Here is a 12,432-nt window from a genome sequence, read left to right as displayed (position 1 = left end):
CTGAATAAAACTACACGTAAAAAATCGTAGAACAACCCTATTAAGATTTTTAAGTAATGAATGGATTCAAAACCCGACGGGTGCACTCAAAAGAAAGCGTATATTTATCTCTGATTGCAACGTTGTGCAGCATTTGATGTTACATTTTTAATAAATATTTTTTAAAGAGCTACACACAGTTTTTCTAAAAAGTTTCTACAAATTTACCTAAGTAAATGATATAAAAAAAGAATAATGATACGAATAAAAGTATCGAATATTTCGACGCGGTATTTTCGTTTGTTCTATTTTCATTTAATGTAACCAAAATAAAAATTAAATATCATCCGAGTTTCTTAATCGTTACAATGAGGATACATATTTGCCCTTTAATTATGGTAAAAACGGGAATAGAAAGTCAAGAATGAATACACGCAGTCCTACAGCATTCCTATAGTCTTGCAGCGCTAATATGTGTTTCCGCACGCCAACTGACCGACTGCGGTGCGTTTGGCGCAATGCGAGAAGTATTCATGCAGTCTTGTAGGCGCTGATATGGGCTGTGCGCCGACCGCACTGTTTGGCGCAATGCGCGAAGTATTCCTCAAGTCTTGCAGGCGCTAGCACACGTTTAACGCTGGCCGCACTGTGTTTGGCACGATTATTCTAACTCGCATTAGAATAATGGCGGCATCGAATTATAGGGCCTATGTTGCGTTTCGACGCCGCATGAGCATTCCAACGTTGCCCCGTTTCTGCCGATTAAATATTTCTCTCGAGAAGTTAGAAAAATTCTTTATACCCACGACCATTATTCAATCTATTCACTTCATCTATCATCAGAAGGTAAGACATTGATAACTTGTCAACAAACTAACCTTAACTAGCGTTGACATAAAAATGCGTTTGTTTTCCAACCGTTTCCTGTTTTGCCAAACTTCTAACTTAAATTAACTTTATTTTAAATTCGCGCATTCCTGTAGCAGATGTTAAGGTTATTGTTCGCGCAATCCTTGTGCCTTTTTCGCGCAATCTTCATATGATTTCTTAGACCTTACGCGCAATCCTGGATTACCGTGCAGGTCGAAAAATTAGGCCATAATGGATTTTCTAATTTCCAAATTTCAATGTAAAATCTGAACGAACTTTGAATGATATTTTCTTCCACCCACTTCTTGTTAGTTTTTTCGATCTGGATTACATTTTGCAATAAGGAACCACTATTTCTGGTCCATTATAGGAACAACATACATGTCATTGGTTTCCCTATCCAGATAAGTGTATTTATGGGAGAGCCAGAGACAGTGGTTCCTTATTGCAAAATTTAATTTAGATCAAAGAAACTAACAAGGAGTGGGTGGAAAAAATATCATTGATAAAAATTTGATGAAAAATAATAGCATGTTGAATAAAAAGTAAAGTATGGTGGAAGTCTGCGGCGTTGCAACCTGGAGATACCTTACGCACTTTCGTCATCGATATTTTTTATTTCCATTTTTTTTTTTTTTTTTTTTTTTAGTTCCTGGGTTAGGCACATATCAAATCGAACTTTTAATTACAGAAGCAACCTCATGGTAAGAAACGGGAAACAACGCACGATGTCGCACCGACGAGATCTTGGGGCGCGAAAGCGACTAACTGCAGCGCGGCGGTTGGTCGTCGGGCGAACTAATTTCCCGACCGGGCACAGCTCCCGGGGCCCCCACTCGAGGCACACGGAGCAACACACGAAAGAATAAAGAAAGCAGAAATCCCCCGAGAAGGAGGCAGGCGGCAAGCGCCTAGGAAGGGGGAGTCAATGTTTTGCTGATTGGGAGTCGCGGGCTCAGTTCCGACCTAACCTTAACTCTCGCGACCCAGTCTCGTACCGCACCGCGCCGCGCCGCTTTCGACCCGCGAAACCCCGACTCGATGCGATAACCCGCGTAATTTGTTTTTGAAAAAAAAATTGAAATTTCGGCTTTTTTTTCTTTAGTTTTTTTTTTTTTTAGATCCAATTTGCTTACGTACGCGGATCTTTGTATGTATGCGAGTTACGGGAGAATGATGACGTGAGTGTGACTAGTTTTTGAAATTGGATCGAGTTTAACTGAAAGGAATCAAATTCTTGGAGAAACAAGAGGTCTGCTTGTTGTGAAATTTTTTTTTTCGAAATTTTAATTGTGCGAAACTAAAATAGTCTAGTATCTGCCTCTGTGGCCATAAAAAAGTCCTATAAACTGTAAAAATCATCATTTTTTTAATATTTAATAAGTTGGCTTCCCTTTTTCTGAATGAAAACGAAGCCAAACCAATTCAGAGAGACGAGCATAAAAAGTTCAGTCGGCTCTTTCTTTCGGATTCCCTAAAGGTGAAATCGATTTAAAGAGAAATATTAACAGCGTAGATAGTGATGTTCACTAAGTTCTGCTTAGCAACCGATGAGTATAGATTCCTTGTTTTTTAAAAGAAATTGGCTCCTTCCTTTTGAACTCCATCGAGTATATGTGGAAGCTCGAAAAATTGTAAAGGGTATCTAAAAGGAAACTAAAAATCCTTTAAACACCAATTCCAACCCCAGAAAAATTGTCTCGTTTACTATAATATCTACTAAACTGAAAAAGAGGACTTTTTTCTATCTTTTCTTTCGCTTTTTTTCTTTCGTTCATGGTGAGATATGTAAACGAAATCAGTTTTGTTCTGTGCTCTAATAAGTTCATCTTTTCAAAGATTTTTTGTGTTTTGCCCCTAAAGTTCCACGTGCCATTACTCTTATTTCCATGAAAAACCATTTACTCATTGCGTCCCTCCTCTGGCGTGAGGCCGTATCTTCAATTTCACATGAGCCTTGGAAAGTATGGAGATATATAGACAATAAGGGTCACGTGGATATTAAGATACGCCCTACGTTATAGCAGTGACGACTGTTCCAAGGATGAAACTATGAAAGGCATCACCTACAAAGATCCGTTCTTACGTACGTAATTTGGTCCTCAACCTCAACCTTTCTTAATTATGGATTGCTCTTAGAATTTAACCGCGCTGATTGTGATGTGAGTGATTGTGATAAGCATACACATGAGCTTCTAGCAGTTTTGTGAACTCCATAAAGTGCCATGGCCGAAAACGGATACAAACCAGCTGTTTCTACGGCTCAAACAACTACTGTGAGCACGATTGCTGTTCAGAGTGGTGACACAAACATCGTCATCGCATTACTTAAAGTAAGTGCCTTTTACAGTTAAAGAAAAACCTATGGCTGCCTTAGACACTATACTCATTTATTTTGAGTAGCCTCATGTCTCAACTTAAGTCTCGTGTAAGTGGGGTTTGAAAAATGATACCTAATTTTTTTTGGAATGTATGTAAAGAAATGTTTCTTGTCATTTCTTCAACGTATTCACGAAAATAGTAACACTCGGATGCAACTAATATTGCTCGACGGATGTCCGTGATGTATCCAGGCAAAATGAAGGCGCCTTGGGTTTCTTCGCCTTCGCAGCAATATACACCCTGCGTTGTACCATTCTGCTTGAGAGATAATTCTCTGATGAAGAGAGTATGAAACCCATTTGGAAGGCCGCGTGTACTTTCAGACTTGTCACACATGCGAACCTGAAAGATCAATGAACTTAATGACGGCCTTTCACGACTCACCTCGTTTTATTGGATTTGGAAGATCATCATTACCAATTTGCAATGGAGAAAAAAAGAGAATGCAGAAAAAAAATGCAGGAACCTGACCTCTCTTTCATTCTCTTCTTCGTATTTTTTTTTTTCTTCCAGGTGTGTGAATGGCCTCTGGTGTATGGGTTTATTTTTACAATCTTGCAAAAATCAACCCATTCTACTTCACTAATACCTCTTTCTTTTCTGTCCCCTCTTCTATTCCTTTTAAAAAAATGAATCTTCACAACGATACAACATTAAAAATCGACGCAATTTTTTTTGTACCTTCAAGTATCCAGATCGCTAAAAATTTAGGAATGAGACTTTACCTCTTTAAGTGCGAACCACAATTTTTCCATTTTACGGACTACCAAAATGTTTCGAGTATATACAACTCAGCCATTTTCAAAATTACTAGGGGGCTAACGCGCCTCGGGCGTTATTCGTAACGCGTTACTTATACGATTTTATATCATGGAGTAAGGTTAGCAAGCCATGTCTTGTAAACACCTGCATGAACTTTCGTCAAATTAAGACTCGTATCAACCTGCTAGTACGTGTTTTGTACGTATGAATAACTTTCCATGCGTCAATTTGCAAAACCCGTTTTGCCAATTTGCGAATATTTCTTGTTCTTTCTCCATTAGAAATTATGTAAATCAGTCAAATTTAACCGACTAAAGTGACAACGCCACTCTGATCATCAAATTCTTGGTGTTGGTTTATTTTTCCCGTCAAAGTGAACTGTTTGTAAACATGGCTACTGAGTTGTTTTCTCTGGCGCGAATGCCTTAAAATCCTCCTCCTCTCGCTTCGTCTTGAGGCAGACTGTGAGTAAGAAACAACACGTGTGGCTTTGATCAGGATGAACTTTACTTCAGGATGCCAGCGGATTTAAAACGAAAGTGGATGAACTTTTGTCCCAGTATGAAGATTTTTACACGTCTAAAACTTATCAATAAGAATGGTGATTTCAACCCATTACCGTATAACCAAGCAAAAAGTGAATTTTTTCTTGTTTACATTGCTTTTGAATCTGACAGAGTGTAAAAACGAGAAAAGTAAGCATCTTCATTTTACCTACATACAAAAAATGATCGCTGCTGGTAATTTTATTCCTAGAGCTTCAAAAATGTTTCTTGTGACAATCGAAGAATGTTCTTGCCGTTGTTGGGTTCTTGCCACTTTGGGTAAGCACACAATTACAGATGCGCTGTGACTGCATTAGACAAATGTCTGAGGGTAGGACTTTGAGAAGTAGACAAACTTAAAGTATAATTAGAGTAAATATTTGCGAAAAATGGAGCGGACATTTTAAAACACCGCAGCAAATACGTGGTTTCGCACTTTTGTCATCAATTTACAATGATCGGACCAACTAAATCAAAGTTCGACGAGGCTTAAAAAGGTATAGGTCACAAGCATACAAAGAAAGTACACACGCCTTCATTATTTCGTCACGTCTTCCGGGCAAAGTATCACAAGCGCCATGCGACGTTTAAAAATTTCCGCCTCCATTTTATTTTTTTACGGAGAAATTTTTAGTTGAATCGGTTTGAAATTTCACCGAATTTTCTTCACGCTGCCGATACGATTCAGTGAAATTTTCGAACACATTCAACCGACAATTTCTCTGTAAAAAAATAAAATGGCGGCGGAAATTTAAAAACGTCGCATGGCGCTTGTGATACTTTGGCCGGAAGGTGACGAAATAAGGAAGGCGTGTGTACTTTCTTCGTAAACGTGTGCCCTACTCTTTTTACTCCTGCTCAAATAATTGCAATTTTCTTTGGATCAATCTCTGGTCAAATTTTGAAATATTTGGTTCAAACATTCACTGAAAAAAAATTCTCTGCGTTTTTACCACGGTCCGTTAGTACCTTTACTATCTCACTTTTTTACCAATTATTGGTAATTTTACCAAGACAGACTAGTAAGCTTACCTAAAAACCGGTATTTTTACTGTTTTTTCAGGTAAGAATACCACTTTATTGGTTATCAATTCCAGGTAACTTTGCCATTTTATCTCGGTAAATCTACCACAGTCGATAAAAAATATTGGCGTTTTTACCAAGGTCCGGTAAAATTACCGAGAAAGTTCACTAATTTTACCGAGATTTCTCGGTAAAATTACCAATTCCATAAATGGTAATTTTACTAAGAAAAAACTGGGATCAAATAGAACCCTGAATTCTTGGTAATTTTATACCCTTTTCTTAGTAAATACACCGAGATTTTTCTTTCAGTGTTGTACATATTGCACGGTGCTTGTAATAATTTGGCCGGAAGGTGAAGATTTAAATCCGATCCAAGCGGCAATGGTGACCTTCCACCGCTTGATGTTCTCACTTTTCTCTTAATCGCGCCTCTGCCTCAACCGGAATCGCTTGACCGGGGCCAAAGCCCTTCCGGAGTGAATTCCGAGACTCCGGTGCCGGAATCGAGCGGCGCGGCGCTTTTTTAGCTGCCCACCGATTTCGAGTCCTCTCCTCCCCCTCGGGGAGCCCCAGTTTGCGTAATTACGGTACATCTGTTTATGGAGCCGAGCTAAATACCGGTATTCGGTACCACCGCGCGACCATGCATGATCCCCACATGGAGACTCGACTGGGCCGCCGCGTCGCGCCGCGCCGGGCCCCGTGGACTTGTCGGGTCACGCCAAGAAAAGTTTACTGAACCTACTAGAGTGCTTCACGCAATTCCCAACGGGAAAAAATTTACGACGCGTGAAACTACCAATTAAACACGTCGCAATTTTTTTCTTCTTTTTTACCATTATTATTATTCATATGGTTGTCAGTAATGCCAATTGAGCAGACTCGTCTCCTTGTGCTTTTCCGGGTCACCGGTAACTCTAGGACCAACCCTCCCCCCCCCCACCAAAAAATTTCTCTCCCCTCTGGCTCTGTTTGCAGAATTAAACTCCACACTGGAAAAAAGAACACATTGGATCTAGAGTCCAGACTCTTGAAAACGTTGACAAGAAAAAATACTCTTGACTCAATCGGATTTTTGCTTGAAACAAAACGAAATCCGCTTGAATTAAGAGGCTTGGTTCTTGATTTAAGCTAGATTCTGATTGAATCAAGAGTACTTTTTCTTGTCGATGTTTTTAAGAGAGTCTGGACTCTAGATGTATTTTCTTTTTTTGCAGTGCATTTTGAGGAATTTCATTGTGAATCTCACAAGAACCACAATTATTTGTGCTCATTTGTGAAATTTTTGCTCGATGTTTTCATTTTCAACGTTGACTCTTCTTCCGCTTCCACATCAGGCTACCTAAAAGTGTATGCAACTCAACGAAGAAGGGAGTTCGTTTAGTGATGTTTTTACTTCGGGCTCGATAAAATTTTAAATTTCAACTCCTCTAAATCGCGATTTGAGGAGTATTTCCCGCACAGATTTAGAGGCGCGACGATGGGGAGTAAGAGGGCCGGGCCCCTCGCAGCATTAACTGTAAGCCAATAGGAAACAACGGGAAATACCATGGTTAAGGAAAAATTAAAAAGTATATGCCGGAGTTAGAAGGCGGGAAAACTTTGCAGTGCAGGCCCCTGCCCCTCGCCTTGTAGTGCGGGCCCCAAGGCGCGCGCCTCGCTCAAAAGGCAAATCCGGCCCTGATACATCTATCCAAAAGAAATATAATTTAATTCTGAGTGGTGAAGTCCTGCTAAAGTCTTTACCGTCACTAGGAGACTAGAAAGAGTGTCTAATTTTTTCTGAGCCCTATCTCGAAATGTGGCTTCCGCATAATATTTTGTCGAGTTTTGGAGTGCGGCTTCTGATTCAACCGTTTTCAAGACACTTTTGATTGATTTCATATACATTTTTTGCTTTTTAAGCACCGCACGCACGGGTTGACGAGACCTTTAAACGCGCTAAGGCCTTTTTTTCAACGGAAAGTGGGAAATGTCTTCCAGATGTGCGGAAATGGGGCAAAGTGGCGGACTCAAATCGGAAGCAGACGTCAAAGCGTGTTGCAACGTTTTCGCCGAAGACGCCGCGCCGCGTGGCCGGCCGGGTAGCCGCGACCCGGCTTTCTCCGGCCGCCATCCACGCTGCCGATCTGCCCCGTAATTCGACGCTCCTCTGACGTACGGAGCGTATTTCGATTTCCACATGAGCCCTGTTTCCCGTATAAATACATAGTTTCTGGGGCTCATGTGAAACCGAGATACGCCCCTACGTCAGATAAACGACGAATTATAGCGCTGTCGTGGAAAATTGAATTTCAGACGGAGCCTTATGGGTGTTTTAAGTCTCCAAGAGGGGCCTTTTAAAAATGGTATCATCTGCCTCCCCTCTCCCTTGAAAATTTGCATAATAGAAAATGTACGGGATATAAATACATAGGAGAAAAATGGGACGCCCAGTGAAAGAGTGGCGATAAGGGGTTTTAGAGGAAAGGAGTGGGAGCAAATTCTCTGAAGGATTTTGGAACTTTGGTTGCTGGATGTCGCAGAGCGCCAAAGAACGCTATGAAAGCGGCTTTATGTACGTATCTAGAAAACATACTCAAAACCAGCTCATTTCTTAGCTTCATTTGCATTATGCAAAAGGAGAAGGGAAAAGTTTAAACAGAGTTTCAAGAATTATTGGTAAAGTTGAGACTAAAGTTTCCCTGGTAAAAATTGGCAGTAGAATCTGTGTTCCAAAATACCATAGACCTACGGCCGGCTGTAAGATTTCAAATAGCTTCTATAGCCGGCTACACAATTTCTTATAGCCTTTTATAGCCGATGGCGACTAAGCAACTCACAGCCTGGTGATAAAGTGTATGCTAAACGTCACTAATTACGGATGCTAGGACTTAGTGAGTTTTTGGACCACTTCTCTCTTTTTGGGCCGTAGTATCTTGATTTATTTTGCGAGGATAGCTCTATACTTTTGATGGATGCCTACCATGCCTACTACATTAGAGCGCCTGCAGTTTCGTATGATACTGTGCAATACCTCTGGTGTGAAATAGTTGCTTCAAGCGCCGTGGCACGCTGCGGTGCGGCAGGCGGGCAGCCAGTGCGAAACGCGCATTGGCGCCTACAAACCTAACAGGGATACTTCACGCGTTGCGCAATGCGTGAAGTATCCCTGTTAGGTTTGTAGGCGCCAGTGCGTCGCCGCTCCGCTCTGTGTTAGGCTCTAATATTTAATCTGGCGGAGTCAGCGTTATTCAACTCATGATTTTGAAATGTTTGCACATCCTGTATGGGTTATTCTCGTTTTAATTGATGAAAAAAAAAAATATCTATTAAAGGAAAATATAACGTGTGTTTTGTAAATATTAAGGTGGTTCCGTATCAAACTTAATGATTTCCAAAGCACACGAATTTCTACACAATTTCTTATAGCCTTTTATAATCGATGGCGAAAAAGCAACAGCCAGGCGATAAAGTGTAAAGCCCGGTGATAGGAACTATAGCCCGGCTGCATAGTTTTTTATCGCTTCGTATAGCCCGGCCGTATGATTTCCTCCGTATCCTACAGCCAGCCATATGATTTTCTGTAGCCTTTTTTAGCCGGCTATAAGAATTCCTATGGTATTTTGAAACGCAGCTCTTATCGCCAATTTTTACCAGGGTTGCCTTCTTTCACCAAAGTATTTCTATGGGCTCGAGAAGGCCTGAAAATTAAAGGAATGAGCTCTTATGAATATGGCATCTAATGACGTTTTACTGCTCCTTGGGCTCATGTTGTCACCAAGACGCGATGTCAACAGACACCTCGACTACCGTTCATGCCTCTGTGACTTCCGTCACCTCCACACATCAGTGCTGCCACTTGGATCGTCTAAAACATCAGATTCGCCGAAACTAGGCATTGATGTATTACATTAGCCTGGCAAGCCTGCTTCATGTCTGTAAGAGTGCGCTTTTGCTCAAATGTAGAGGCCATAAGTGCAAAGTCAAACACTCATGCATAGCTCTTAGCTGGCGTTTGACTGTCATAGTATCGATTGTTTTCTGCGGATACCTACAGCAAACCGCAATTAAAGCCAAGCATCAATATTTTCGATACTTTTTGTTATGTTAATGAACCCTTACGGCAGCTATCGATTACTTTTGATGTATCGACTGTCGATATTTTAGCAATTGCGAATACATGGATCGTTTGTCGTGTTGGGTTCGATAAGAGAGAGGCCAAAATCAATGGGCCAGTTAAGACGGTGGATTACATTTTATGCAAATCGGCGCCGTAGTCGGGCCTCTGTTTCTTGGAAGTGGGAGCCGCAGCGCTACGGCCTTGAACCGTCTCTGCCGGATCACTCTGCTAATTTTAAGGTAGCGAAGTTTGCAATTGGCTGAATTTTGCATGCATCTGCAGCCTGCAGGCCATAAATGCCGTCAGAAAATTTTTCAGATTTTTTTTACATCCCCCGCCCCCCACTTTTGCTATGCAGGTATCTGTCGTCTCTTATCTTTCACCAGCTCAGGAGATCAAATACCACAGTATGCGGCGTTTTTCCTGAGCGAGGCTGGGTTATTGACTTACCTACGGACAAAATTCTAAAGAATTTTATGATCAAATCAAACCACTCCTACAATTGTTTCCTCTTTTCATTGGCATCGGAACGAAGAGCAACAGTGTTTTCCTAAGTACAGAATGTGATCCACGGAGTAAAATTGATGAAACCACCTTAAATCGACAAAACTTAAGCTATTCTGCCGTGCTAAGGAAGAACACCGTATGAACATTCGTGAGTTGTCAAATTTCCCCGGATAAAACATGTACTTTTGAAGAATTTCATGCGTGTTTTCCCCTGAAAATTTCAGACATTTTAGATTAAACTGCGAACGAAATCGTCTGAAAAATTCGAGGAAAATTTTTCACAATTTTCCCAGTAATTTCGGTTCTTATTGAAAGAATTATGGCGACGCCTGAATGCTCATACGGCATTCTTCTTCTTTCTGTATTGCTCTCAGCACTTGAAATTAAGTGCTGATATCTCTCCTTCACTAGCACTTCCTTGCCAGAACTTAGGGTAGGTATTGTGTTAGGAAGGATAGATGTTATATAAGTCTTCACTTTTGCTCTTCCTTTTTTTTTTAAAAAAAAAAATTATACATTCTTTTATGATGTCATGTTTTGGTGAAATACCTAGGACGAGTGAAATAAGTAAATGAAAGCTTTAATAGACAAACGAATTCTATGAATCAAAATTTGCCTTCAAAATTAAATTTGGAGAGAGTGTTTTCCATTGTCGAAAACGTGTGTTACCTCTGTACCTGTCAGCAAAAAGGTATATTGATTCGTATAAAAAATTTTGCTAACTATTGCCGTACAATTGCTTACTGGTGCTGAACTGCGTTGAGCACTCAAAATCATGAGCATTGATACGTTGGCGTGGAGAATTCATTGTTTTCTAGAATGCATCGTTGGCTCTTTCGCAACAAAAATAACACCGCACTTACGAGCACGGAATACTCCTTTGTTTCACTGAGTGACGGAGTACTTTCCTGCCCTCTCTGGATTGCCTAAGGACTCCATCTGCTATAAACTAGAAAACTGATTTAGAAGATGGAGATGAGGTACGCAATCAACGCACAGAGGCAAAGCACTCTCAGAAACCTTAATCAAATTATGAAACGAGTGCGTCGTATCCTTGTCGGGTGGATTAAAATCCTAATACTTGCACTCTGAGAAAATTAATGTTCCTGCTACACATAGACGGTAAAACTCCCGAGCCACGTAGCTCGTTTGAGGTGCTTAAAAATCTCCGCTTCTTTGCTATTTTTTTAGTTAACAGTTTGAAGTTTTTTTTTTTCAAAATTTGCCTCACACAGAGAGGAAAAATCACGGAAGGTTTCAAGAAGTCATTTTCCTTTTAAAGAGGAAAGTACGACAAAAAATCTGATACATCAGATATCCTGTAGGTAGTTTTAACGAGAACTTTCTGTCTGGGCACTTTCAACAAAAATCCTTTTTGATCTAACAGGAAATCTGCCCTGGCACACATCACCAAATGGAAAATATTCAAGCATATGGTCTGACTGGGTCAGAAAGGTAGTTCGATGAGCCAATACCCTGAATTTTGGAATTATGATTCACGCGGAACAAAACATGAAGGAATAGCAGGGTCGGGAAAAAGGAGGGATGAATGAAACCAAGACAACACCGGAAAAAAGTGAAGTTGATTTAACATTCTGGATGTTAAAAAAAGAGTGCGAGAACTCACACAATGCTAAATTACCCACTACGGCAGTTCGTTTTACACCTTGACATTGCTGAAGTATAACTACTGTAGCAGTTAATTCAGCAGTTTGTAAGTTCTCACACACCTTTTTCACGTCCAGAATGTTAAATCAACTTCGCTTTTTTTTTCAGTGTAACACATCAATTTAATCAGGAATGTAACTCAAAGAAAAATTAACTGAAAAATATGTTACTTTATGTTCTACTTCCCATATCAATTCAGAATTTCGGTCACCGTTTCTCGCTGTACATAGATGCGACCATTCCTCCAGAATAAAAGGTCTCTACAGGCTCAGGCGAGGGAAATATAGAACTTGACCTCTTTTATGGTGTTCTGGAGGACCACACGGTGGCCAAAAGCTCCGTCAAGTTCGCCTCACGTCTCAGGCCTCACTCAACGTACACATCCACAAGGCTCGTGGCGCGGGATTTCGTAGAAGCGCCACCCGCTAACACCTATTTGGTGCGGCAGCAGAGTCGCTAGTCCATCTTTGGGTGAGCCCCGCACCGCGCCCACCTCACTCCTTCACAGATGCGAGGCCTGAATGATCGATTATCGATTCTTCATTGAAAGCTATGGTAAAGAATCGATTATTAAGGTATTCGTTGCGGGCA

General features: G+C 40.8%; 1 protein-coding gene across 3 annotated transcripts in view; it reads left to right on the top strand.

The window, feature by feature from the left end:
* The first annotated feature begins 1,469 nt into the window (after positions 1-1,469).
* zormin overlaps positions 1,470-12,432 on the top strand; it is a 124,622-nt gene continuing 113,659 nt past the window's right edge. The window contains exons 1-2 of one of the 3 annotated variants that reach the window (XM_072296800.1): positions 1,470-1,904; positions 2,989-3,182. In XM_072296800.1, the coding sequence (XP_072152901.1) occupies positions 3,075-3,182 (108 nt within the window). In that variant the 5' untranslated portion in view covers positions 1,470-1,904; positions 2,989-3,074. Of the gene's footprint in view, positions 2,102-2,988; positions 3,183-12,432 lie in introns of all 3 variants that reach the window. The other 2 variants (XM_072296798.1, XM_072296799.1) reach the window with 2 other exon arrangements.

This window comes from Bemisia tabaci, chromosome 2 (assembly GCF_918797505.1).
Source record: "Bemisia tabaci chromosome 2, PGI_BMITA_v3".
NCBI classification, from domain to species: domain Eukaryota; kingdom Metazoa; phylum Arthropoda; class Insecta; order Hemiptera; family Aleyrodidae; genus Bemisia; species Bemisia tabaci.
This window is presented reverse-complemented; position numbering and strand designations above follow the sequence as displayed.